Genomic DNA, 27,868 nt, shown 5'->3' on the forward strand with positions numbered 1-27,868 from the left:
GCATTTATACCTGGTGGCTGAAGGCAATATCTATATATAGAACTGGTTATAAAGAAACGGGAGAAATCCCATTTTTAATTTGTCATGTGGCACAGGGAAGAGATTGCAGTAAGATTTGCAAGAAAGATTTGCCACAGAGAATCAGAAAGAAAGTTATTGCTCATGTTTGAACACGTGAAAGCAGGGAAGACCATTTTTTAATCTTGGAAACAAAATACATATTTTCAGTGTTACTGCTGTCCAGGTCAGCATGATGTTGGCTTTTTCATTTAATCTAGGCATATGGAATGAGTTGGATACAAGCTCATGTAATTTTTGTTCTTAGTTTGGTTGCTGAATTGGAAACCTGAGAGAAGCTATGTTCTTAGCCTAATAAAAACAAGAAAGTACCTTTTTACTCAGCAAGATAAAAATTTATAAATGCATTGTTAAATGCTTGAACAAAAGCAGGTAAAGGGGAATGAAAGGTTGATGGCAGTTATGTCTTTTTTCATAGGTAGTTTAGTAGTTAGAAACATGGAAAAACACAAGTTTTCTTCTTGGAGTGTTTTTGAACATAGAGTTCCCTCTCAGGTGTTCTTTCAGACTATAGTAACTACATTGCCTTCCTTCTGTAATCCAGAGCTTTCCCCCTTTGTGCAACATGCTTTTAAAAATTGATGCAAAAGCGTAGAGAAGGAGCAGCTGCCTCCCTAAACAAACAGGTTAAAACAGAAGAGAAATATTCCCCTGTCCTGTGAAGGTGTATCACTGGTGCAGGTTGAGCTCCAGAGTGCTCTGCTGTTAAGTGATTGCTGCGTTCTGATGTGAGAAGGAGAAGTGGGTTTGTGTCCCTTTGGCAGAGGGGAGAACTGGGTGCAGGACTTGGAGCATGCACACAAGATGGAAAACTGATCTGTTCTAAAAAGATTTCCAGAAAAGAATTTTTCGTAATTTAGCTCAACTTTGTGACTTATTTCTGTGTTGCTGAAATTACAATTTTAGCAAAGATAATTTATGTAAGAAGAAGAAGAGGAATGAGAGGTGGTTGTGTCTTGCAGGAGAAGGTCTTTTGGAAAGAGAATCAGACATTCCATTTGAGAAGATTGACTGAGGCAGTCTGACACAGCACCATCCAGAGCTGCTTTGTATTTCCTGAGCAGGTTAAAGGCTCCTTTGTGGTGAACAGGGGCTGGAGACAGAGAGCCTTGAGATGTGGCCTCTGATTCCTGTTGGGTGGTCACCACGGGGCTCTGTCCCAGCAGTCTGCGTGCTGGGAAGCCAACAGAAGCTTGGTTGTAAACTGTGCAATCTGTTTGGGAATGTAGCACATTCAAGCTTTAATTAGTTTAGGATTAGGATACCAGTGTGAGAAGCACAGTAAATGAACTTTTCTATATGGGATTTCTAAAGCTCAGGTTTTTTGTACGTATATACAAAGTTGTGAAAACAGTTTCTTGCACTACTGTTTCTTTCTAAAACTGATTTGCTAATAGGGCAGCTAAAAGCAGGATAAAGCAAGCACATCTGTTTTTGGGTCCAGAGTGAATGTTCTGGCATGCTGAAGCAGTGAGAATTTCAAAGCACAGCAGTATCTGTAAGTGGAAGGTCTTGAAAACACACTAGCAAGCTTTCAACTCTTCTGTAATTTCCTGAAGAAATTGTTTTTATTAAAAATCTGTAGATCATATGTAATGAAAGAAGTACTGTTTGGTTAAATATTTAGTAGAAAGTACTCTGAATAAAAATATATTTAATGCTTTTAAATATACTTTAAAATAATTATGAAGACCAAAAACTTTAATATTTTTCAAGCAAAATATGTTCTAGCTCAATGGAAATTCAGACTGTGGGGTTTTTTGGTCTAACAGGTTTGAGTTTCCCTTACTATCTTCTGTGTCATTTGGGAAGATTATATTTTATCTTTAGGACATATTGAGTATATATTTTATGTAATATGTCAGACTGATCTTCCAAAAATACACTTCCATAAGCTGTTCTCTGGAAAGGAAACAGCATCATGAAAAGAAGCAGAAAATAATAATCAAGCTTTAAATACATGTACGAAGCAGCAAATTCTTCAGATATCCTAGGAACCTTTCACTGTCTGTCACAATTTACCCACAGTTCATTTTCTGTTGGTTTTTAGGTTGTTTTCTTGCACCAAGCACAAACACAGTAATATCTTCCTCTTTACTGTCACTTTTCTGCTGTGCCCTTTGAGTGTACAGTGCAGCAGCTCCTTGCATGCTGCACCACTGGCACCAGAATAGCTATTGCAACTTTATTCAGTGACAGCCTTTGACATGAACATCTGTACTGCATGTTTTCTGATCACTAAGCTCAGGGCATACTTAAGGTCTGACTTGACTGAAGGCAGACTTGACTTTGGAAGGCCAGAGGACATAAGGATGGTGCAGTGTCATACATACATTGTAAACATGTTAGGGAGTCTTATTTATTACCATAAATGTTCAGCTTTTTAAATTAAAATCTAGTCAAATAGTTGTCTGTTGTTTAAAAATACAAAATATCTGAGCTGCTTTCTTTTCACATTTTATTTTCAATGAAAGGAGCACTACAGAGGTTATACATCTCTAAGTGCCTTTTACACAGGTCTGTTATTTTTTGGCAGGTAACCAAATCTGATGTGTTCTAAGAAGCCAGCTGGTTAGAGTTTGTAGACTGAACTCAAACTAATGGACTAATCTGATTCGAAGATTATGATGCTTTTGTAGTTGTTTTACTTCCAATATTAATGATGATTCAAACACCTAGGATTATTCTGTGATATTTGTGATTGGCTTTCTCTCCTTGTACTTTCCATGTTTTTTATGCTGCCTTTGATGGCAAATACACCTATTATATTTCTGAATATGAATTTATATGTATCATATTTTAGCAGGGGGTTTGATTTAAATACTCCTATAGTTCTCCTTATTCTGCATCTCTTTTTACCTGTATGTGAAAGGAATAAAAAGTTTACCAGCAGCAGCTGTTGGTGTTTCAGAATACTTGTATTTGTCATATGCAGTATTGATAGGTGGAAGCGTTTCAGTACAGTTAAATATTTATGTTCTGTCCTTAAGAAATAAAATCTTCCACCTCAAAATTATTCCTACTCCATGACATTAAAACTTTAAACTCTTTTGGTTACAGTTTTGAGGATATTCTGTGCCTTGCTGATTCCTCATCCTTGTCAGATATCACCCTTGATGGCAATCCAATAGCTCAGGAGACATGGTACAAACACACTGTTCTCCATCATATGATGCAGCTCCGACAGCTAGATATGAAGAGAATCACAGTAAGAAATTTCTGTTTTCATCAAATTTAATAGATACTTCAAATCAGAAGTGAAATGCAGGGGTTTGTGTGTGTGTATATTATGGAATTGAATGGTGAATGGACATTACAATATTTAAAACTTTAACCCTTTTCTTTAGTTCAGTATAAAGTAAGGGTTTGCATTTTTACTCCATTTAACATGTTTATTTTGAAGTGGTTAAACTCCAGCAGCAAATGCTGTGTGTTCAGCTGCCTTGTGACATGAGAGAGCCTGCAAAGCTTTTGGTTAGAATTTTCCTAACAGTCTTTGCTGATTTGTTGTATAGCTGAGAAGGAGCAGCCCATTTCTTCCAAAGGAGTGGTCTGTTTGCCCTAAAACTGCTGTAATTGGTATCTTTTATTTAAGGATTTAATTGGTTTCTTTAATCAGCCTCCCTAGGGAGATCTAGTGATCAGACAGTTTGTGTGTCTGTCTGTATTTCTCTCTTCCTAACTTACTCTCCCTGATACTTTCTGTTTCTGCTGCTCAAGTTCAAGTGACCTTGATAAGGGAGAGGACTCACTACAGGCTTCTTGAAAATCCACTGCAGGGGATGAAGGACAATCACCAGGGTCTTACCATAATGTGACTATTTTGTCTTTTAATGTAGAAATAGTCCTGCTCATTCTTCTGTGCCTACTCAAAAGTGATGTGTAAGCATGATTTTTTACCAGAGAAATCTGTCCAGCAGCAAGCAGCGTGATACAGTGTTAACTTTTTTAGACCAGGTGCTGATACATACACCTTCTTTAAATGCTCATTTGCTTTGTACAAAGGCTGTACTGCGTTGTAAATTGCAGCTGATGCTTTTTCATAGAGCCAGTTAGGCTGAAAAATATAACATATGTGTGGAAAACATTAATGTTAAAAAGAAAGTGCTTTGGAACGTGAGAGTTTTGTTTCCATCATTGGAAATACTAAATGTTTGTTCACAGATATTGTAAGCTTCAGGGGTTTTTATATTTACACTGGCTTCAATAATAATTTAATAATAACTTTTGTTATTACTTTATACTGACTTAATAATTGCTAATTACTTGGCTTTTAAAAACTTGTTTTATCAGTATTTCAGAAACTTGAGTTGCATAAAGAAAATATCCCCATTTTAACCCTTGTCAATGGGGGGATGGATCCTGGTGGAAATGTCAGTGATGGGGAAAACTGTATAAAGGACTCAAACTCCTTTCCCCATTTTAACCTTTGTCAGTGGGGGGATGGATCCTGATGGAAATGTCAGTGATGGGGAAAACTGTATAAAGGACTCAAACTCCTTTTGAGACTCTATGAGATCTGTATGGGGAAGAGTTGTCAGAAATTCACAGCCATGGGAAGAACTTAATCTGGGTTTGCACCTTGTTAAACATCAGAGAATCAGCCACAAAGACACAAAGCCATAGAAAACCAGGCTTCACAGTTGTGCTGCTCATAAACCTACTTGTAAAAATCATGTGTTTTACACTTTTATTTGCCTTCTGTTTTTTAAGCCTTTAAATATTTTTCTCCATGTAGAGGGTGCTATACATTTTCTCCAATAAAAGCTGTTACCCAGATAATCGTATGACTTAAGAAACTGGGATTTAAAGAAAAATAACAAGTATCATGGGATCTGTGGTGAAATTAAAGAGCTGGCAATCCCAAATCCAGCTATTCTGCCTAGCACTGCAATATGCTGTTGCTGTTAGCTGTAAGGGTAGATCTAACCTGGTGGGGGAATGGACTTGCAGTGTTGAGTATGTGATTTGCACTCTTGATTAGTGTAAAAAACTAAACTCTAATTACATTTATAGGATCTTTTCTTCATCAGCCTGAAGAACATTTAGGCATTTTGAACTTTAGCATTGCTTTGTCTTGTAACAAACTGAGAGTTGGATGATTGTTGGGTTTTTTCTGACTAGGAATTCTTCACTAACTTGTTCAGAAGCTTTTCTGCTCAAGAACTGAGTTTATGAGTTTTGTTAGTTCTGGTTTTAACTTTTCTTTTACTGGAGGATATTGTCAAAAGTTTGTATGAGACTTAGAAGCTTCATTCATGTTTGGTTTTAAGGGGATACACACTTTGGTGCCTGGATTTTTCCGCAGGATTCCCTGGAGAAAGGAACTCTGGTGCAAAAATTTAATGACAACTGTCTCTGCCTTAGGGCATTATTCAGAAACTTAGAGGTGCCATGAAAACCAAAGACACTATACTTGGAATAAAACATTTGTGCACTGTAATTATTCTGATACTGTTGAAGTTGGGGTAGATTTGCCTTTAGGTAAGGGATTGTATTGAATTATGACAACTCTTAAACCCTGACCTGTGTGGAAGCTGATGTTTTCTTAGGCTACCTCATTCCTGAGCCCTTTTTGAATGTATGATTCAAGCTCTTGAAGCACTGAAGCATAGACCCAGTTGTGATGAAATCAGTGGAGGTTAAGCACCTGTAAAGCTCTTCACTTGTTCGTTGTTCACATAAGATGATTTTCAGCTGAAAACCCAACCACTTGGTGTTGTGTATCTAAAACATCAGCTCAATGGAAATCTTTTGCTATCTTGACCTTTGATAGCTCAGTCTAAAGGCTTAAAGACTGGGCAGGAGGCTGAATTATTGTAGCTGGATGGACTCCTGTGTTCACTTGTGCTCCTGTCAGTAACTCACAGTTGCACCTTTACCTCACCTGTGAGGTGATGGGACTGGATGAATGGAATGGGCTTGTGCAGACCCTCACAGTCAGAGCAGGCTCAGGTTGCATTTGTCATTATTTACCTTGGTTAACTTGGCATAATGGCTGTTTTTCTGGGCACTGAAGCTTTTTCACCCTGCTGTGTAGTTTGAACTTTTTCAAAAGTGGGTCTACCCAGTGGTGCTTACAGTTTGACTGGGACCTCTTTCTTTTCTTCCCCTCTTTTGTAATAGTAAGCAGCGATTGTCTGCAGATATGTAATAAAGTCCTGTCCAGTGGTGCTTACAGTTTGATTGGGACCTATTTATTTTCTTCCCCTCTTTTGTAATAGTAAGCAGCGATTGTCTGCAGATATGTAATAAAGTATTTAAATATGATTGAAATGTGTACATATTCCTTACTAAGGAGTTACATAACCAGGAACATTTGCTATCCATCACTTCCAACTCTTTTGTAATAGTAAGGTTAAAGTAGATTGTCTGCAGATACGTAATAAAGTATTTAAATATGATTGAAATGTGTACATATTCCTTACTAAGGAGTTACATAACCAGGAACATTTGCTATCCATCACTTCCAACAGACTTCCTCAAGAGAATTTGCTAAGTATATATGTATTCCTATATGTGTGTGTAAATATGATATATAATAGAAATTTTTTTAAGTGTTGCCAGATTGAAGCCCAAGCTGTGTGTCTTTTTAGCAGTAAAGCTTTGGATTTTTCATTGAGGCTTTATATGTTTTAGAAGCTTAAAGTAAGAGGGCTGTGTTTGATTTTGATTATTTGCTCAGACATTTCATTGCAGATCAGGGAGTAGGTTCTACTGCTCTCTCCACAATAGATTTCATTACTGTATTCTATCACTACCGTAGAGTGCTCTGAGGGTTGGGTTTTTTTTTAGAGAGGCATCCCTGATAGTTTTTTCCTTTCTACTGGGAAATAAGGTACTTAAGTGTGACTTAAATGGTGTCGTTTGTTGAAAGGAGCGTGTTGGAAGGCTAGCAAGGCGGTGGTGAGGAGCGCGTCGTTCCCTGCGGTCTGTCGCGGCCCCGCTCGGGCTCCGCGGGATTCCCGGCGCTGGGCGGGCAGCGCTGGGCCCGCCGCAGGAGCGCGCGGGAGGCGGCAGGGGGCGCCACGGGCACGGCCGAGCCCTCACGGGCCCGGGCGGGAAGCGGCCCGGGAAAAGCGGCCCGGGAAAAGCGGCCGCGCACCGTCCGGCCGGGACAGACAGGCACGGACAGAGGCACGGACACGGGCAAACCCGGCACGGCAGCCAGGGGAAACCAGGGACACAGGGCGGGGGCTCCGGCTCTGCCCAAACCCTTTCTTAAAGAGAAGGGATGACAGTAAAAATGAATTGTGGCCAGGTTATGCACGGGGTTGTTTCATAGCTCTTCGGTACTCAGTGGTTTTTTATGGATTCCTGGGGAATGTGTTTGTTAAGACTGCTTGCATGTGTTGTGTAAGATTAATCAAGAATGCATATGTAGATGTGATCCTTGATCTTTATTCAGAGATTTGCTCAATCACTCTGCCTTTATGAATGCTGAGTAAAGCTAAGGATGTATTTTAATTTTTGGCTAAGCTGACTTCTCTTGGAAAAGGGCTAGTGTTTTTAAATGTCTGTAATTAGGATAAACCCTTGATCAAAGAAAAAAGTCTCATTCAATGAATACTCTTGTTAGAACGCAATTTGCATTAGCTGATTTTGATCTCTGTACAGAGACTGTGCTGGCAGGGAAGGTCCGGGGCTGGCTGCGGTGGAGGCAGCAGACCCTGTGTGGAAGGCAGTGTCACAAGGTACACAGCTGGGCTGGATTAAGGAAAGCCTTGGGAAGGAGGATAGAGTGAGAAGAGATTTGTAGAACTGAGAGAAAACTGATTTAGGGAACTTGATGGAGGATTGCTTTAAAGCTTGGAAAAAAACTACAGCAAGTTGTTTAGCAATGAATAAAATTAATGAAGGCTAATTTTCTATTAATGCAGTTTTGTTATCTAGCTCTCACCTCCACCAGTGTGAAACACAACACCCGCTCAGTTAGTTTGAAACTGAGTCTCTGATGGATGGCCAGATGTTTTCTGCCAAATAGAATGGATAGTTTCTGCTTCCTCTTCCTTGGTGGTAAAACTAGCTTACATTTCTCTTCTTTCTACATACCAATTTAATATAATCAAACTTCTAGGGAACAAGAAAAGTCCCTTAATTTAAGACTTCTAAACATACTTTGTTATTTGATATGATCAATGTGTTGAAAAGTCATTAGAGAAGATGAAGAGAAAAAAAATTATAAAAAGCTTGTTTCTTTAGCAAATCTAGTTTAAAAGCATAGATACACAGTCAAATGAAGCAATTTAATAAAAAAAAATTTCCCTGAAACAAATCTAACCTGCTCTCTAAAGAAAGATATCACTAATGTAGTTTGCTAGTGTTTATCTTTTATTTTAAGACTTGGGTTTTTTTACACAAAACCTAATGTAATACATAATTGGAATAATGTTTGCAGTTCTTAAACTTCTGAATCATATCTTGAGACACAGTAAATTTTTATTTGCATTATTAATGATGCATTCATATTTGTGACATATTGTCTGCATGATCATGATTTTCAGAGCCTGCCCCTGCACCCTCCCATTCAATGCTGGATTTCATTGTGTGGTACTTTGTTGCATTGGCATCTAGAAGGCCTTCTATATCCGTGTGTGCTATTATTTTGTTATTCAGTTACAGGTGACCTACAGAAGTCCTTCTAACCAGGATTATGCTGTAATTCCGTGGCACTAGCCCCTTGGAAATACCCTGTTTAGGAATAGCTTAAAAGCACAGTAGCAGAGAAGGCTGCCATCAGAACTTCACCAGTGAAAGACAAGCTGCTTTGAGAATAAATTTTCTTTTTAAAAAAAGTTAGGGGCTTTCCAGTTAGTGTTCCAAGAAAATTCTTGCATACAATTGTGTTAGAGTTGCTTACTCTGTCCAAAGCCTCATGCCTCACTGTGCTGAGGTACTCCTCTTGTTTAATGTATGATATTAGGGTAAAGTCATGGAGGAACAGTTTGAAAATCTGTTCTTTAACCCCTTTCCAGACTGATGCAAAATTCCATGGCGGTTCAGTGGGTTTCAGGGGGACTATACAAAGATCAGAGTAAGTCTGCTACATGCACTGAACTTATGCTTTGGAAATGGTTTTCTTAAAAATGTAATGGCCATGCTAAGTGTCAAGTTCCTGTTTTATTTTATCTTCCAGTAAGCACTCACCCATGTGCTTAGGGGCTCTTACAGTGCTCTAAACATAGCATGTTGTATTTATGTAGAAATTTTGACATGTCAATTTGTCTTACTGGTTGATGGTGCTTTCTGTTCATTTTTGTTTGTTAATTTTGTTAACATGTAACTTTTCCAGAAAATGAAAAGGTTTGGACAGGAGCTTTCTATTTTGAGGAAATGAAAACACTTTTCATATGTTCTGGGAAGAGGCTTCAATAGAAACGCCCAAATGGCATGTGAAGTAAATCAGAATAAGTTAAAGTATGCTTCCCAAATATTTGTGTTGGAAAGACTCTACACTTTTTACTTCATAGTGAACATTTCTTTTGTTACTTGGAAAATATATGTTCTAAAAATACTATGCTGTGAGAATGTTTAAGCTTCTGTAAACAAGGGGCATCCAACCTAATATGGGTATATTGCAGTATCAAATTGCTGTACCAGGAAAATGAAGCAGCTTCACTTTCATTGTTTAGAAATCAATGGCTTTCTTCTTGAGAAAGAATTCATGATTAGGCAATAATATTGATGAGGCATAATGGTTGTGGAATAGCTAACTTTGAAAATGTTCTGTTCTCCTCAAGTTGTGTTGCTGATTGAGAAAAGCCAGGCCCTGGAAACAGTTTATAACGACACAAATTAATCCTGGATTATGATTCAAGCGTAAATAGAATCCAGCTTTTTTGCTCTGTCTGTTTTTTTACAAAAAAAATAATCCTGCTAATTGCAAAAACTACTACAAAGATATGAAGATGTATTGCAATGCCATATCTAAAAATATTTTTCATGGTTACAATATGCTTTATATTTTTCAGACTCTTACATATATTACTTTTAACTAGCTTTATCTTCAGCATTTTTATCTGAGTAGTTATTTATTCTGTTTATCTTGACTTATTTATAATTAACAATTTGATTGGTTTTAAGAGTATTTAGAAACATTAAGATGATAAAAATTCTAAAATTGTGTTAAAACGAAAATTTATGTTTGAAATATCAACACAATAACATAATTTATCAGTAATACTTTTCAGAACTGGCTTAGTTCCTCCCTTTAGGAATTTGTTTTTCTTTTTTTCATCCAGGAAGAAGAAAGACGTATGGCATCTATTGCAGCAAGGAAAGAGGAAGAAAGGAAGCGTGAAAGCCATAGACAGACCTTGCTTAAGGTATTGTCTGTGGCTGTTCTAAGGTTACTGCAAAGCACTTTACAGCAATAATTTATATCCCGATTTTTTTTGCTGCAGATATTGTATTACATATCCCAATATGCCTCTATCTATTTTCACAGCTTCAGCAATGCACTCCATGACTGAAACTGTTCAGTCAAATATGCAAGGTACACTTTAGCAGAAAGCCCATGTTGAATACAAGTGTGATATATGTCAGTGGATGGCAAACTTCATTTTCATAAATCCATGCTGAAATAAAGGACTTTTCCAGTGATTTCACACTCCTTGGTCTCCCCTTTCCAGGTGAACACTGGCTGCAGCCATGCAGGGTGTTCTGAAGCAGTTTTTCCTTTGTTTTCCCGTTGAATTTATTCCTTTCTGTGGATAGAGTGAAGGGGCCCTGAGGCCACAGGCAGACTCCAGCTGTTGTCTCTGTCAGCAGAACTCTGATCTGTGTTATCTCCCAGCCCAGCTGGCCTGCTTGGTCCTGACACACACGAGGCAGAAGTGCCCCACCAGGGGAGACCCCGGTGCCCTCCACAACGTTCTTCATGGGGCTGCTGACTACATGAGCTGTGTTCCTAATAGGAGACCAAAGATCAAGAATCTAAGAGTATCTACGTTCCATTTGCTGTGTGAATTTGGCTCCAAATCCCTTTTTTTGGAGGAAAAAAGTGCCTACAATTTTTTTGTTAGCCAGTAATGCCTATACAAACAATCTCTTTCAATTTGGAAGTCAAATAAACAAGAAATGTTCATATTGAGTTTCTTAGGTAAAATCATATTTCATGAAAGGGATTAGACTGGATTAGTTGCAGGAGGTCTTAGGAAGTGTAGCAAACACATAAAACTGAAAAATAAAAAGACACAAACAGAATGTTAACAGTATCTTAAAAGATGTTTTAAGTACATCAAAACCCCCAAGACCTAAACATATGAATGGGGGGAAAAAATTTTGTGTTCAGTGACTAAGAATATGTTTTGATTTCCTGTATATTTGTATCCTTGTATATTTCTGTTTGATTGAAAAATATTGATATAATAAAAAAAGACTTAGATATGGTTTGAGGAGTGGTTTTGGGTTTTTTAAGCAGTGTGTTTGTTTGGTTTTGGTATTTCTTCTTTCCCTGCAAGATATTGATGTATTTAAAGTATCTTCAGATTTGAAGTGTTGGTGATAGATCTTAGTGGCATCAAGAAATGAAAAATTAGTAAAGAATTTTCACACATTATATTGTCTCATGCTGTTGAAAATGTCTCTCTGAATAGAAAAAAAAAAAGTAGGTATTTATTTGTAGTGCATATTCTTAACCATTGATGTAATGTTTCCTTGTTGCAGAGAGATTGTCTTGGTGGCCTACATTTTGAGGTGCTTTTTGCTAGTGGAAAATTTCCTTAGGAGGAAAAATATTTTTAACACATGTCATCATTAATCAATTTCAACATTACATTTTGGACTTTAATTTTATCAAAGTATATTTCCTATCTTCAAATAGATAAGTGGCATAACAGTCAAATACAAATATTTTTCATATGATTTGATGATTTTGTTGTGAATGGGTCGTTATGATTCAGGCTTTTTTTCCTGTTCCACACATTTGAATTGAAGGAACAAATATGCTCATAGATCCAATGTCCAGCAAAAAAGTTGTCAACTATAGGTTTCTTCATCGTTAGTTCTGAAAAAAATATTTAGAGAACTATGTTCTGCAATTTTCTTTTGCCATCACATTTCTCCAACATTTCTTATGCTATATGAAGTGTAAATGAAATTATAGGCACTCGTTCAGTAGCAAACAATTGCTGTTTTCCTGTATGCACTGCTTTGAAAATGTTTATTTCACCAATGTAATCTCTTCTTTTTCCCTTGCTGATACTTGTCTGCCCAAACAGCAGAATTTCTTAATCTCTTTTTCCAGACTTCTTTTTTTACAGCTTCCAACCCACTCTTCTGGGAAAGCTTGAGATGTACTTTGAAATGTATAGAGAATGTCATTCCTTTCCAACAGTGGTTGAACTTAATATTTACTGGAACAAGAGAAAGTTGCTGCTAGCAGAATCTTCACACTTGTAAAATTTGCTTTATGTAAAAGGAATTAGTGGAAGTTTTTGAAGTTCTGTAGGAGTCCAGCAGCCCACCTCCGAGGGCTAACAAAGCAGTAGAGTAATTGGGGTTACAGTAATTGGGGTTGAGACCCTCAGCCTTGAGAACACACAATTTTCTAGAGTGTTGTGATAAAAAATACTGATGATTCCAACTTCCCTCCCTTTTTGTGACATGCAGCTCAGTCATGGTGGAAGTCTATAACTGTTGAGCACTAACCAGAGAGCATGAAAACTCCCATGGCAAATGGGACATGAGCTAGAGTTTTGAGCTCTTTAAAATGGAAAAACTTGCAGAAGTAGCAATTTCCATGTCCTAAGTAGCTTAAGTTCATGCTTTCATAAGTTGTGGATTTATTATGCTACTTTTCTTGTTTCTTTATTGCAAATTTTGTGAAATTATGTGCTGGCACTTATGCAAAATAGCACTAGAACAATGCATTGATTTTAATGCATAACCACCAACCACTAGTACAGCTTCTTCAGTTTGAAACAATTTAAGAAGTTTTGCTTCAGCAGCATATTTCAGAATAAACAAATGTGTTGACCCTGCCCTGTCATGCCTTATGGTGACTTGTGTATCTTGTTTCAGGAAAAGAAGCGGTTAACGATTGGTAACATTGCTCGCCAGTGGGAGATCCAGCAGAACCAAATTGCTCTTGAGGCTTCTTTAAACAAAGATAAAGAAAATGAGCCCTGCCAGATCAATGGCAGTGCTGCATATGTATTTCCTGAAGAAAGCAGGTATTTTATTAGGTGATGCTTTTACCTGTTCAAGCCTTAAGTTCCAGGTTACTACTTCTCACCACTGAGATCTCACCGTATTTCGTTATCAAAAGTACTATATATGCACATCAACCCTGAAAAGATGGTTTACTTTGCTTTTGACCATTAGTAATAAGTAACATGTTTAAAAAGAAATAGAACAGCAACTCATTGCCTAAAGAAGTGCAAGCTAAATTATTATGTGATTTTGCTAAATAAAGGACAACTTCATGTTTACAAGAAATATTACATGTGAATTCCTGAGCCTTCTTGAGGCTGTTCATTTCCTTAACAGCTTAGATTGTTGCCTTCAGTTTAAATGAACAAAATGAAGATGTATTATGAGCATTATGAAGATTTGTAATCTCTTTGTATATCAAGAGGTTTCATGGTTGAATTCAGGCTCTTAGTTTGAACTGCAGCATCTTTTATTGGACTGCTTTCACACCCATGCAGTAACAGTAGCAGTTACCAGACTTAGTTTTATTCTCAAGACAATTTTAGTGTTTTTTGGTTTAAAAGGTTATTTTTTCTTATTTGCATCTAAAAGAGTGGCCTTGTGGCCAGAAACCACTGCAGTGCTTAATGAGCAGCGTATGCCTTGGATTGGCTAAAACCAGAGTAGCACTTCAACCTTGGCTAGCTCGGGCAAATGTCTGAAAAAATAGTCTGCACACATTCAATGGCAAGCACAGCTTCCTGCTGTCCCTGGTCAATGCTGCAAATGTCAGGGATGCTCAGGAAGTCTTTGTCTCTCACAAGTAGAACTCATCTGAGTTTCAGTCTTTTGTGGCTAGAGCTGGTTCTTATCTCCAGTCAAGTGCTACATCTTTTGAAACACTTTTTCCTTAGCATTTTTAAATTGCCATCATCTTTTCTATTCTTGTGCTTCCAAAGCTTTTCCCTGAATGCATTTACCCACTGCTTTCTTGCCTGCTTGGTTTCTTTGCCATTTAATTCAGTGTTGGTAATCCCACCCCCATGACCAAGTCAGTGTAATTGTATAGTTTGACTGTTTCTCTATTAATGAACAAATTCCCATTGCTTGAGATATGATGCTGTTTTGATGTATATGTTTTATCATAGTGAAGAATTTCAAGATGAGCTGCTAAGCAATAAAATTGTAGGTGAAATTCAGAATAGATAAGTAATTAGAACTTCACGTATGAAGTGGTGAGCTGTCAACATTTTCACTTGAGTGAAATTTTATTGTTCTGATTGTTATTGTCAGGAGAACATCAGTCAAATAATTGCTACTAGTCAAAATATATTAAAAAGATTAAGATTGTGGTCAAGAATAAAGTAATAACAATCATTACATAACTTTCTAAACCTGTAATTTGCGCTTATCCTGAGGTCTCTATACACTTTAGGTCCAGCCAACTGAGGGTATCATGTTGGAAGTAGAACAAAAAGAGACAGGATTCAGGAATACCTGGATTTATTGCTTAATTTTAAAATTGCTCTTGTGAATTGGAAAGGTCACATTGTTTGAAAGAAATGCTTGAGTTATTGCTTATGTCCACTTTTACGTTTCACATAGCAAACAGAATGTGAAGGAGAATTGCTTAAATAAATACATTGTTTGAAGTCTTGTTTAGATATCTAAAGCAACACGAAACATGCTAGCTTACCATTCTGAGCTCAAATTTTAAAGCCAATTATTAAATATGAATGGACTCTTTATTTAATTTGACCCCATCACCAACTCAAATACATGCAGACCCTTTCTGCTGAAGAAGTAGAACAAATACAGTGTTACTTGATGGAAGAAGGATTTTCCAGCCTTTAGTGTATTTGAACCAGATGGGGGTACTGAAAATGAATGAATGTTGAGAAATGCCATTGTATTTGACAGTTGAGTTTTGGTAAAAGAAAGGGCTGTTACTCGGTAGAGTGATGATATTATTTCAAAATCATCCCATTTATATCACTGTGGTTTTATTTCCTCTACAGATCTCTTGATACAATCCTGAGCAGTGCAGTACAAGGCTTGTCTGTTCTGGAGTCTCATTTAGTGGAGGTGGAAGGAGACACTCTTGGCTTGTATGGTGCTGGGGCACTGGAGTGCCTGGATCGAAACTGGAGTGTCCAAACAGCTGGAATTATTGCCACAGTCTCCTTTATGTTCATAGAATTTGATGAAATTGTTCAAGTGTTAGCAAAACTGAGGACAAAATTTCCGAATTGTGTGGTGAGCATGCCTCATGTTTCAGCTCTGAACAGCTATGGAAAATGGATTTTCTAACAGAACCTTACTTTGGCATAGCCCCCTCACTAAGTGCTTTCATGTGAATAGATCCAGTTAAGAACTGCATATTTCCTGCTGTTATAATGGTAGCCTTGATACTTGAAAATTAATCATTTAAATTTAGATTTATTTTCAGACTGATTTTTATTTCTTTTAATTTCTTTGACCTACCTAATTATTTTTAAGTTGCAAAACTTGTGTGTCAACACAGTATTGTTCTGTACTGTTGTTATGGATCCATGGTATCAGGAAGACTTCATTTGTGTCTGAGTACAAAGAGCAAATTGCTGATAGGATGAAAAGATGAAGATTAGAAGGAATAGCTAACTAAATCAGTACAGTTGATGAAATTCCTCAGTTCTTGATGGAGAAAAGCAACATGAATGAGAAGTCTGTTCAGTTTGTCTCTGTTTTTCTTAGTCATTCAAATCAGTAATTTTGATGCAAATAGTACAATAGAGATAACAAACATAAGCAACTTGTAGCTCAGATTGATTGGCTCTGGAGCTCCCTGCTGCTTCTCAAGATTTTGAGTATAACAAAACTTGATGGTTTAATTGAGACTGATAAATCTGTGGGGAGCTTAAGACAAATTTATCTGTCTTAATGAAACAATTGTTTTACTGTGGGTGGAGCACAATTTGTGGGTGATAGCAGAATCACAATTAAATTTTTATCTTCACTATCAACATTTCCCCCTTGCTCTTCCCTCATTAATGCTACTCTGTAGCACACATCATGCTCACAGGAATATTAGTGTAGGGCAGGGTATGATTTAGGCCAGCACCCTGTGCCCAAAAAAGGCAGAACATTTTAAAAGCATGTATTGTACATACTTTTATCTGTAGATATTGCAGGTGCTTTACTTGCAGAATTAAAGTAGACAGTGTTTAAGTGTTATCATTGCTTTATGTAACATTGAAAATATTCCTGCTTCTTAAGTAAAGAATTTACAAATTGCTTGGGGCATGTAACATTGACATCTCTTAGTATAACTAATACAGCACTGGGTTGATACATTGCTACAGAGACCTCAAATGAAATTAGCTCAGTTGCTTCATCAGACACATGAGTGTTACAGTTTGAAAATGGAGTGGCACAGAATAGAATCACTGTGTTCACTCTTTATTGTTTCCTTATTTAATTTATTGGGGTTTGACCTTTTTTTAGCACCTGAAGTTTAAGGAGACAAATCTTGTGGCACTTCACCAGTTCAATGCATTGGCTGAGATGCATCGCATGGAACAGTTGACAGTTGATCCTCAGGGAAATCCAGTTGTCAACTTGGCTTTGTGGAAATACTATGTTCTGTTCAGACTGAACCATTTTAATCTGCAGAAGATAAATGGAGTGAAGGTAGGATGGTGTTGTTTCTTATAATTGCTCTTACAGGATAAATTAGTGTTATTTTTAAAAGAGCAGATGAATTCCTAATGATATGAGCATAACCCTGTCAGTGTCTTCTCAGTATTAAGGGGAAAAAGATTTAAGTAATTTCTTGTGCAATTAATATTAAAATTAATTATATTTAATAAAATTATGTGAAATTGTTATTAAAGAACTGCACAATTTCACTTGATTTTAAGAAGCACTTTTCTATTGTTTTTGAGAAAATCACAGCATTGACATTGAATACTTAGGCAAAAATGTGTTTGATAGAGTCCTTAGTAGTTTACTGTATATGATTATTTACAATTGCCAATGTTACAAAATACCATAGAATCATATTTTCTGCTTTAAACCTGTTACAGGAAAAGTCTGTCAAATAGATTTTTAAAAATATTTTTCTGCTTGCTATGTACCCTAAGATCTTTAGGGTGGATTTTTTTTGTTGTTGAGTATGCATTTTATGTTTAAATAAATAGAAAGTTAGGACACTAATATTGCTGTTCTTTGTACTTTGTATTCCCCTTTACATCAATTGGAATTAAATTTATTCAAGCATATAAAACAGCTATTTTATACTTGGGCTTTGATCATAAAGGGGGTGAAAATAGTTACAATGCAACACAATGTTTGAATGCACATTCAATTTTAAATGCTAAAGAAGTTTAAGAGATGTTATGGAAGTTAATTAGAGCAAAAATAATACACAGCTTTAGCATTTAATTCTGGTATTTTAATTTGGTCATCATCATATGTTTTGGATTAGATATTCTTGTTATCTGATCCAGCTGAAGCTGGATGTTGTGGTTTACTTGGTTTTAGTTGTATAAAACATAGATTAGCTGCTCAGGAGAGTAAGAGTGGGCAAAGAGCTTAAATGAACTAACTAGCAAGGAAAGGATGGAAATAGGACTCACTCCAACAGCACAGTATCTTGAACAGGAAGAAAATATAGCAATAGTAGTCCCATAAAAACATAGAATAACTTCAAATTTAGTATTTTGCTGAAAAAATGCTATTCAAATTTGATTTAAAAATAGAAAGTTTATTTCTTTTTTTACTGCATCATATTTTCAAAATCTGCTAGTGATTCTGATGAAAAGAAAATAGAAAAATCTTGTCTTTGGTCTTCATGGAGAAAGAAAGAAACACAACTGTTTAAGCAGAAATTTTGTTACAATCTCAAGGTCAAAAAATTCAGTCTCTGAGGGAAAACTTTGTATTTAGTAGTTCTTGGGGATTAATTTAGTAAATGGAGCACATGTAGCACAGCATGATTTTATGTAGGACATATATCAGATCTTAAAAATGTATGACAAGAACATTTTTGTCCTCAACAAATGTTTTCAGCCAGACCACACTACATGAAGATGTACATACAGAATTTTTTTTCTAGTGTCATTAATCATTTGAAAAGTTCTTAGCTAAGCAGAAGAAAGAGATGAGCTCTGATTGCTGTTTTTCATTACCCTACAGCAGAAGTCATGATATCCAGCTTTGCAGATGTGTATTACCTACTGGATTAACATGAGTAATAAAAAATTCTATTTCAATGTAAAGAACACAACCCCTGAAGTGATTCTCAGACCTTAGATCAGCCCTAAATAACAGTTCCAGATGACAGAAAGGGAAATGTGCATATTCTGCTATTCTGATCACCATTTGTGTGCAGAGTTTGTGGAGACAATATTGTGTTGCCAGCTCTGAGGTATGCAGAGTTGCAAAGTAAAAGCAATATATACTAACTGAATTAACAAAATAATTTGCATCACTCTAGAACTATTAAACTGTAAAAAAACCTCTTTAAAAAACCTTTTATTTTCTCCCCAGCCTCCCCCCACCATCCCGGTTAATATTCCAGGCTTGAAGCTGAGTGTTGGTCTCCCCCTAACAAATGATTCTGTGCCCTTGTCCAATTGTTAACTTTACTAACTGTGAAGAAGCAAATTGTCTTTATTGAGATACTACTTGAAATTCTTCCCAGTGATAGTAACCTCAGATTAATTGTAAGTTGTCAAGGTTTGAAGTTACCAAGCCCTCCAGAGGGCTGTCCCCCCAGTGGTATGGAATAGAGTGTGACAGATGCACCCCTTTCCCTGAGCAGGGCTGCTGGCACGGTCAGTGCCTGTGCTGTGCACTTGGCAAGGAGCAGGCATAAAGCCTTACATGTATGTGATACTACCGTTACAGTCTTTTTGTGATTATTGGAGCAAACAATGCCCTGCACTAAGATACAGAACATGAGTTTCTGTGAGCTGGAGACTGTATTCAGCATTGCTGTCTCTGTTGACCTGGTCCTTATGCTTCTCTTAACATAAATAAATACATTAAAATCACTTATTTCTCCAGCAGGCATTTCTGCCTGCACTGGGCTTTGTTTCCCTAGCTGCCTTCTGTGCTCTTTGTTTTAGACCTTGCTTCTGTTACAGACTGTTCAGCAAGGTCATCTACTCCTGACTTACTTATTTTAAGTGAAAATGAACAACTCCATTGTAAAAATGGAATTGACTTTACATTTCTAATTTCCTGATCTGTGTTTTTACTGAATTTACCCCTGCGTTATGCTATTGCATATTGCATTTAGGCAAGTGTAGATTGTATAGATTGTATAGTCTCTAAACATTACACAAGAATACAATAAAAATATGTTAATGTGGATCAAAATTCCATTTTATGCACACATTTCAATGAAACAGAATGCAAAGTTTGTCTGGAAGTGCTTAGTAAATATTGTGAGTATTGAAGTGCATTTAATAATGGGCTGCTCTCCCAAAGTATGTTATAGGATGAATGGAAATTAAATTTTGTCCAGAAATTAAGAAGTCAATGAGTAAGTTTCACTGTCCAGTGTTATCCAGGTCAGATTTCGTGATCATAAAGATTGCTTCTGCACTCAGTACAAAGCCAGGAGTCCAGAAACTGTGCCAACAAACTTTTGGCAGTTGAAGTCAGTTCATAGTCTGGCCATCAGGGAGAAAGAGAGGCCATGGTCTCCAGAGATTACAAGCCAAGACAAACAAAAAATAGTAACCACCACCACCAAAGAATGACTCTCTTCCACTTTTTTACACTTTTCAATTTTGTATAAGATGAATTCTGAAAATTTTTCAACCATTGAAAGTTAGTTTAAAGAGCAGCTGGAACTTAATATTGAAACAACAGCATGGTAGGCATTTAGAGAAATATAATGAGTGAACACTTATTTTCAGGAGCTGAAAAATACAGAGAAAAAAAATTCCCTCTAAAGCCTCTCTTTATAAAAACCTTTTCCGTGATGCTGCCAAAATAAGAGAGTCTGTTAGTTATCTTTTCACATGTGCATGCCCAGAATCTTTCTGTTTCTCCAGCATAACTTAATCAGAAATTTTCCAGTAAACCTTTTGTAAGTGCATGCAATATGGAGCAGAATTAATATGTCTGGCCTTCAGAAAATGAATGGAAGAAACCTTTTTAAAATTCCTCACTTCACGAAGACTATCATGAAGCACAGGACAGCATGTATATACATTAAAATATCCAGAATGACAGGAAATAAAACAAGCACCAGTACCTCATCTGGTTTCTTCTAAAATACATTTAAAGTGCCAGTAGAAGCAAGTCTGTGTTTTGAAGATGTGTGTGCAGTGTTCTATATGAAAAATTCCAGTTAATTCTCAATGTACATACGTAACGAAATATGAACGTGCTAATTTTGAAATGTAATTTTTTTCTTTTGTCTCCCCTTCCCACTCTCTCACAGGTTACTGAAAATGACATTGTAAAGGCAGAAAGGCTCTTTGGCATCCTGGCATACGTGGCATCTTCGGAGCTGCCACATTACCGCATGCTTTCATTGCTTGGAGAATCCAGGTAAAATACGAGGAGCAGAACTTGAGTTTGTCCAGAACATGTTGTTTAACTCTTTTGCACGCTCTTATAATAAATTATTTTTAGGTAAAAAGATGAAAATGTCACAAATACCATCTTATAGAAGATAGTCCCTCTGCGTAATACACAAGTATGGCCACCTTCTCTCTATGTAGCCAGAGGTTTTCCCAGAACTTGTATGAAGTCTGCTGAGGAGATGAAAAGGAATGTACACACAAATGAACTGCATGTGCAATTCTGGGATTGCTGAAGACTTGTGGACGTTCATGATGAGAACTGGTTATTTTTAGTGGGTATTTTATAGTGGGTAGTTAATGGTTAACAGATTTAAGAGTTGTACAGTAAAAAAGGGTGCCAAACTCCCCTATTTTTAGTCTTCTATAGACAAATACTTAGTAAAAGTTAAAGCTGCAAGACTTCCTATTTAGGAGATGCTATGTGATAGATATCAGAGTCAATTGTTGAGAGACAAATTAATGAAGGGATATCTAGACTCATATGTATTTTGAATAACTTGAGGATGCAAAGTATTTCAAAGCTCAAAAATGTATGTTCAAAAGAGAAAACCCCCCCTCACAACAGCTAGAAACATCTGCACTTAAAATTTTTCTGATAATTAGGATTGCAAATCTCATTTCACAGGAGGAAGCAATTCCATTATCTGCTGGAGGGAAAGGGAAAGAAATCTGGTGTTGGGAGTGAGGAAAGTAGTGATAACAGAAGAAGTGGAGGGGAAAGCACAGCTCGAGCAACACTGAATTACATGACAAAAGATTTTCATATGGAAAAGCTTGAGGTAAAGTATATCATTACAAAATATTTACATTTGCTGTTGGGTAGCCTTAGGCTACTACTCTTTGAATTTATCTATGTCAACTTTCAGTGTGCTGTTGAGAATGGTGGTTTTCAAAGATCCCTGCTTAATGTATTTACATATCTGATCAAACATTTTAATTGACCTTTTTCTCAGAATACTGGAAAATGCTCAATTTCTGTCTTTGGTGAAGTGATTCCTGAACAGTGCCACAGTCTCAGAAATACATTCTCACCTACAAGCTATATGGAGTGATATCCATATCCCAATTTTTTTAGGAAGAAAAGTGTATATTGTACATGTTAGATTTTCCCTGAATGAATTGGTGAAGAACACTTTCAGACAACATGTGACAGTGCAGGCTGTAGTAATAAAAAGCTGCTTTTTAGCTTTTAAGTAAGCTACAGAAAAATAAATGTATAGGCAAAGTACTAGGTTTAATTATTAAAAAAATTGCAAGCTGGCTTGTTTCAGACAAGGGCATCAGTCACGCTTGTTTTACTTTGTGTTTTTGATCTGCTAACTCTTTTGCTTGGGCAGGGGGAAATTGTTCCCAGGGAGAATATGATTTTTTCAGCCACAATCTCTCTTCTGAGCAGTCACTGAGTTCTGACTGTAGGCACTCTGCTTCCCACATTTGTCCATTGTTTGCTTTTTTGATCATGTGGAAATATGTAAATCCTCTAATGCAAGAAATTAAATTAAATTCAGTAATCACTGAATCAGTTATCCCATAGTGGTTTCATTATCTCAGATCCACAGCATAAAAAGGAGATGGTGACTGCATGTGTGGAGAGTTTAAATGAAGAAAACATTTTAGTCTCAAAAATTGTGATGGCTCTTAAATCTTTTAATGGCATGGAGTAAGACAGTGAAGTATTCCTGTTGTCCTTTACCATGGAACCAGCCCTATAATAAAATAAAATAAGCTTAGTATATGTACAGTCCATTAAATAAATGTGTTGTTTTCTCTTCCCAGTGCAGCAATTCCCACCTTGTCCTTTGCTGTAGCATTTGTGCATGTGGCAGCAGGCACTGCAGGGTGTCACAAGAATAAGTCTTGACAAAAAGGACTCCTTCCAGGTCCCCAGCAGCAGTAAACTAACATCACAAATGTGGCTGAAGAAGTGTATTGCTAAAGATGACAGTCTTGGGTCTTTGATTAATAATTTGGGGTTTTAGCTGAAACTGCTGGAAAGCATTTTCTCAACATTATTAGTCATGAAAAAGACACTTGTTTTGGTGGCCTGAAGCATGATCTGACATTTTAAACAATGCTGCCATTCAAACTAGCTAGATATTTAGCTCCAATATAACTTGCTGTTGAAAGCTTAAGGCATTTTATAGAAACTTTGCAGAAGCAGGGATTAATACAGTTGGAGTTACTAAAATGCAGAGCTAGTAGTTGCACAAAGCATAGTATCTTTTTATTATTTTTAAAGGTTCAGCTTAGTTCAGTATCTAATGTAATAGACATTAGGAACCAGCACTTGCCAGAGTGACTGTAGAAAAGGATGAGTACTGGCATGTTTTTCTCTGACAATGTTCTTGTTAGGGCAGGTAGAGAAATATCTGCTTTTCAACTGTTGTACTATAAGGATGAAATTCTGGGAAGGCAGAGAAGGAAAAGTAGTTTAGTGTTGAATAATTTCTGTAAATTTTCACTGCTATGCCAGAAAGCAACACAAATTGTAATGCTGTTAACAGATATTTATATAATTACTTGAAAGTTAATTTCAGATAAATTAATTATTTAATATAGTATGAATATATTAAAGTTCTGTGGCCACACTCATAGAAGCCTGGACCATGCAACTTAAAAACCATATACCCTGGGCCATGCAACTTAAAACCAGGAAGAGAAAGTACACAATAGTATCAGCCACCTAATTGGTATATTCTTTAACTCATTCATTTTTTGAGAGGGATTTTTGTGGGTTTCCTCTTGTTTAACCTTTTTTTCCTTTTTCTTATACATTGTGTAATTTTTCTCTCATGCAGGAAATCAAAGAAAGAAAAACATTTTGCCAGACATACGTTGAGAACTTAGTGAAAGAAGCAGCTGACATCAATATGAAGAATGAATCGTTGCAGAAGCTCTGGCCTCAGATGTTCATTGAACTTGTCAGAGATGCAGTGGTAGAAATACGCAATAAAAACTCCTACACGAAGCTCTGCCTCCAGCGGATCACTGAGCAGAACCAGTAGAGTCAAGGCGTGTTGTCTTGCAGGCTTTTGGTTCACTATTCTCTCATGTTTTACAAACATAAACCAATAGAATATAAAATTATCATCACTAGGGCATACTTCACTTCCTCCCCCAAAAGGGATGCCTTTAAATCTTAATTAACTCTTAATAGTTTTGAAATAAAAGTTTACTTTCGTACTGCTTTACCAGTGCTTCCTTGGCTAACTGAAGTGATAGCAAAGAAATGACTTGGTGATTGTTTTACTAAGTTCTTGTTATTTTTTTCTGCTACCCTTGATTTTGTAGTGCTACAGCATTGATTTTTAAGGAACAAATTTACAAAGCTTGCCTTATTTTTATTGAACACTTTTCAACTGTCACTTTGACTGCTGCTGTTTAAAAAACCCAAGAATAGTAGCTAAATTTTTTATGACCAGAATCTAATAAATTATTTTGCATCCTGAACTTGATGAAGACTTATTATTGTTGTTTAATTTGTCAGATTATAGAACACTTTTTCACATGAGAGTGCTCAGAATATTGACATTGAATCAGCATAATTCTCAACTGGACAAATTGCCCAAACTTAATTTCAAATGTTTTTTGTTAATGTTACTAAGGTTGTGTAAATTGTTATAGGTAATATATGATTCCAGGGTATACTCACTTGAGCTTTATTTTTATTTTGTTAAAATATGGTAGTATAATTTATTTTGCTTCTTGATTACTAATTTATTAACTTCTGAGGTTTGCCAAGATCAAATGAGCTAAAATGCATGCATTACATTTGTTAGGGAGACTGGTAACTACTATTCAGTTGTAATTCATGGCTGTGACTCTGTGAAAATTTCATATTATCAATAAAAATTAATTCTTCACTTTTACCTTTCACAGATACTAGATACTGTAAAGAAGTACTGTGTGCAAAGAGAACACTTAATGCTGCATGAAGAGATGAGATACAACTTACCCCAAAATCAACTGAAGGGGTAGAAAAAAACCCCATTCCATAGTACAGTAACTACCACAAAAAACAGCTTGCCAGCTTCTGTCCAGAAAGTGAATCTAAGAAGTGTTAGCAAGTCCAGGTGATTGCCATGGATGGCATTCAGATGCAGGTAGAAAGTCATTTAAATTTCATGTTTTAGTTCCATTGTATCTTAACTAAAACAAGCCAAAACCTTTGTGCATTTTTTACTTAATTAAAACTCTTCTTATTTTACTTGGGTTCATTTATAAAAAAGAAACTAAAGAAAACTTCCTGCAAAGATTTCTATGACTCAAAAGTAAATTTATTTTTAAACTGTACCTAGAAGGTATTTTCTGTCAAAGTAGAGATGCAGATGCAGTTTAACGAGTTTTTATGCCCAGAAAATCATGGAGTCATGGAAGGTTTGGGTTGGGATGGACTTTAAAGACCATCTAGACACTGCCAAAGTCAGGGACATTTTCCACTAGACCAGATTGCCCAAAGCCATGTCCAGCCTGGCCTTGAAACACTTCTAGGGATGGGACAGCCCCAGCTTCTCTGGGTAACCTGTGCCAGGGCCTCACCACCCTCACAGGAAGAATTTCTTCCATATATCCAATCTAAATCTTCCCTCTTTCATTTAAAGCCATTCACTCTTGTTCTGTCACTACATGCCCTTGTTCAAATGCCCTCTCCAGCTCTCTTGGAGCCCTCATAGGCACTGGGAAGTGTTTTAGCTGTTGTCCAGGCTGAACAGAACAAGCTTCCTGAGCCTTGAATGAGTAGAGGAATTAAGTGGTCACAGGTGTTTTGGAGGGTACAGTCTGCTTGCATTCAGGTCAAGCTGGTGCATCTGTGTCATCTGAGAGAATCCTGTTTCAGAGCATGTGACAGGTTAGCAGTGATGTGGGTACATCACTGTTAAATGCAATTTTCCATTTGGTTCAAGTTGCTTTTCAGTCTGCAGAATGTAGTGGAGGTTAAGTGATTTAAATTCTAAGGGAGTGTTAGAATTCCTGGAGAAACTGCTCCAGCAGTTGGTAGAATTTAATAGAAACAATCACCTATCTGGGCTTTTTGAACTGCTTCATGGAATTTATAATAAGATTAGTTTATTTGGTGGGATTTTTGTTTCCTTTCCATTGGAAAATTGCACTCTCAAGTTTTATAGTGCATTTTATTAAAGGAACAAATTAGGGCTCTGCAAAATGTGAGAAAAGCAGAGTTTACATTAGAGAAGCAGCCAATATAGAAATTATCATGCAATAGGTTTTTGGATCTATCATTTACTTTAAATAATTTCTGTGCCAAGGGGGTGCATGAAGCAATTCCAGCTTCTACATGGGGACAGAAAGCTCAGCAGCTGTGTGGAAGTGCAGAGCTCTCATGATGTAGCTGGAACAGATGGGCCCCTTTTGAATCAGATTCAGCAGCAGCAAAAGAGTGGAAAAAAATATTTTAAGAAGGTTGTATTGGTCTAGAGGAACAGGAAGTCCTCCATGGGAAGATCAAGAGAAAAGCCAGACTTTCTGATATTGAGTCTTTAGAAGCATAATCCTGATTTGAGGCTTTAAGGAGGGTCTTGAAAAAATGAATCAGAGGGTATTGATGGGGAGTTGTAGAAACATCTTACCATGCTCTGTATTCCCAGAGGTCTGTGAATGCTGCCAGTCTGGACTTTTTTCACTAATAGCAGCTGTTTCATAACAGGATTGCTAAGTGGCTGAAGTGAGGGTAGGTAGGCAGCTATTATAAATGAAGAAAAGATTAATGTTGTTCTCATATGTTCTTTTCACATAAAACCAGTAGGGAAAAAAAGGAACTTACATTTTCATTAATTCTTTTTAGGAAACAAGTGATAGATTAAAGTGATGTTAAGCTTAAGAATACATAGAATTTTCAGCAGATAGAGGATCTTAAAATTGTTAGCATGCTATATGTTGTTTTTGTGTTACCCAAATAATTTCTTAATTCTTACAGACTCATGAGATACATTCCTGTAGTTGCTTATTAGGGAGTTCCCAAGTACCTAAAAATTTGAAGGTCATATAAGCAGCAAATTCTTAGATGTTCTGAACATATAGGACATATTCCCACATATAGGAACTGCCTATGGCTACAGATGTAAATTGATGAGTTAAAATAGCAATTTATGTTAAAGCTAGGGAACCTTTTAATAAAACCTTCCAGTCTGAAAACAATTATTTCTTTCTTCTTCAAAAACCTTTAAATGCTGCATAAAACCAAATTTTGATGTTGTTAATATTTCACTGATATCCCATCCAAAGTAAACTGTGGTCCTCTCCTGCAGACTGACTTCTGCACAAGACAGGAACTATTACTGTAAAATGTCTGTATGTTAACTAGAAATCACCTTGAGGGTTTAAAAGATACTGTTTAAAGTCCTTTGGAAACTTTTTGGCTTGATTTTTTTATTATTTATGCAATTTACTTCTTTTCTGAGACAAATTTCTTCTATGTCCAGCCAAAAGCAGATCATGATGTAGGATATTTTGTTCAGTTTCAGTTTAGCTGTTTCACACACGAAGGCCCCATTATGTCATGCAGAGTCACTGTTACGCAACTGAAATTTGATCTTCAGTAAGGAGACTGATGAGGAGCTGTATTTCATACATTCCTTTTAATACACAATCTGAAAAAGTAATAGAGCTGCATATTTACTGCCACAGTGGAGCAGGGAGAACAAATTCACTTGATGCAAACCAAAAGCTGATGCTCTCAGTTAGGAAGAAAAAGGTACTGGGAAAAGGTTTTAACTGAGCTTAGAAGTAACACTGCCACACTGCCTGGGACCAAGGGGTACATCTGAATTCAGAAACAGCTGAAAAGTGTTTTCCATTTTAGAAAAGTGAATTACCTTCTTCCACTGCTACAAATGTATTTTTTGTGTAAACTGTATAAAATGTATTTTTATGTAAATTACATAAAATAATGACAATAGTAAAAAGGTTAGCCTATTAAAGCAAATCTGCTTTATGAAATTAGGCTACTGTGGAAACAGTTGTGACTCCACAATCTATGTATACGTTCCATAATTTCAGAACAAGTGGATGCTTTTTTAACCAAAACTATGGGCTGAAAGTGACAATGGTGCTTA

General features: G+C 36.6%; 1 protein-coding gene across 3 annotated transcripts in view; it reads left to right on the forward strand.

The window, feature by feature from the left end:
* Positions 1 to 24,664, forward strand: part of LRRC49 (leucine rich repeat containing 49) — a 41,439-nt gene extending 16,775 nt beyond the window's left edge. For 2 of the 3 annotated variants that reach the window (XM_041418571.1, XM_041418572.1), the window contains exons 9-16: positions 3,139 to 3,286; positions 10,320 to 10,403; positions 13,102 to 13,253; positions 15,231 to 15,468; positions 16,696 to 16,881; positions 20,651 to 20,760; positions 21,421 to 21,574; positions 23,594 to 24,664. In XM_041418571.1, coding sequence (XP_041274505.1) covers positions 3,139 to 3,286; positions 10,320 to 10,403; positions 13,102 to 13,253; positions 15,231 to 15,468; positions 16,696 to 16,881; positions 20,651 to 20,760; positions 21,421 to 21,574; positions 23,594 to 23,800 — 1,279 coding nt within the window. In that variant the 3' untranslated portion in view covers positions 23,801 to 24,664. Of the gene's footprint in view, positions 1 to 3,138; positions 3,287 to 10,319; positions 10,404 to 13,101; positions 13,254 to 15,230; positions 15,469 to 16,695; positions 16,882 to 20,650; positions 20,761 to 20,844; positions 21,107 to 21,420; positions 21,575 to 23,593 lie in introns of those variants that run through there. The other variant, XM_041418573.1, reaches the window with a different exon arrangement.
* The last annotated feature ends 3,204 nt before the right edge of the window (positions 24,665 to 27,868 follow it).

The sequence above is a fragment of the Onychostruthus taczanowskii genome, unplaced genomic scaffold, assembly GCF_017590055.1.
Source record: "Onychostruthus taczanowskii isolate IOZ18803 unplaced genomic scaffold, ASM1759005v1 scaffold6, whole genome shotgun sequence".
NCBI lineage: Eukaryota > Metazoa > Chordata > Aves > Passeriformes > Passeridae > Onychostruthus > Onychostruthus taczanowskii.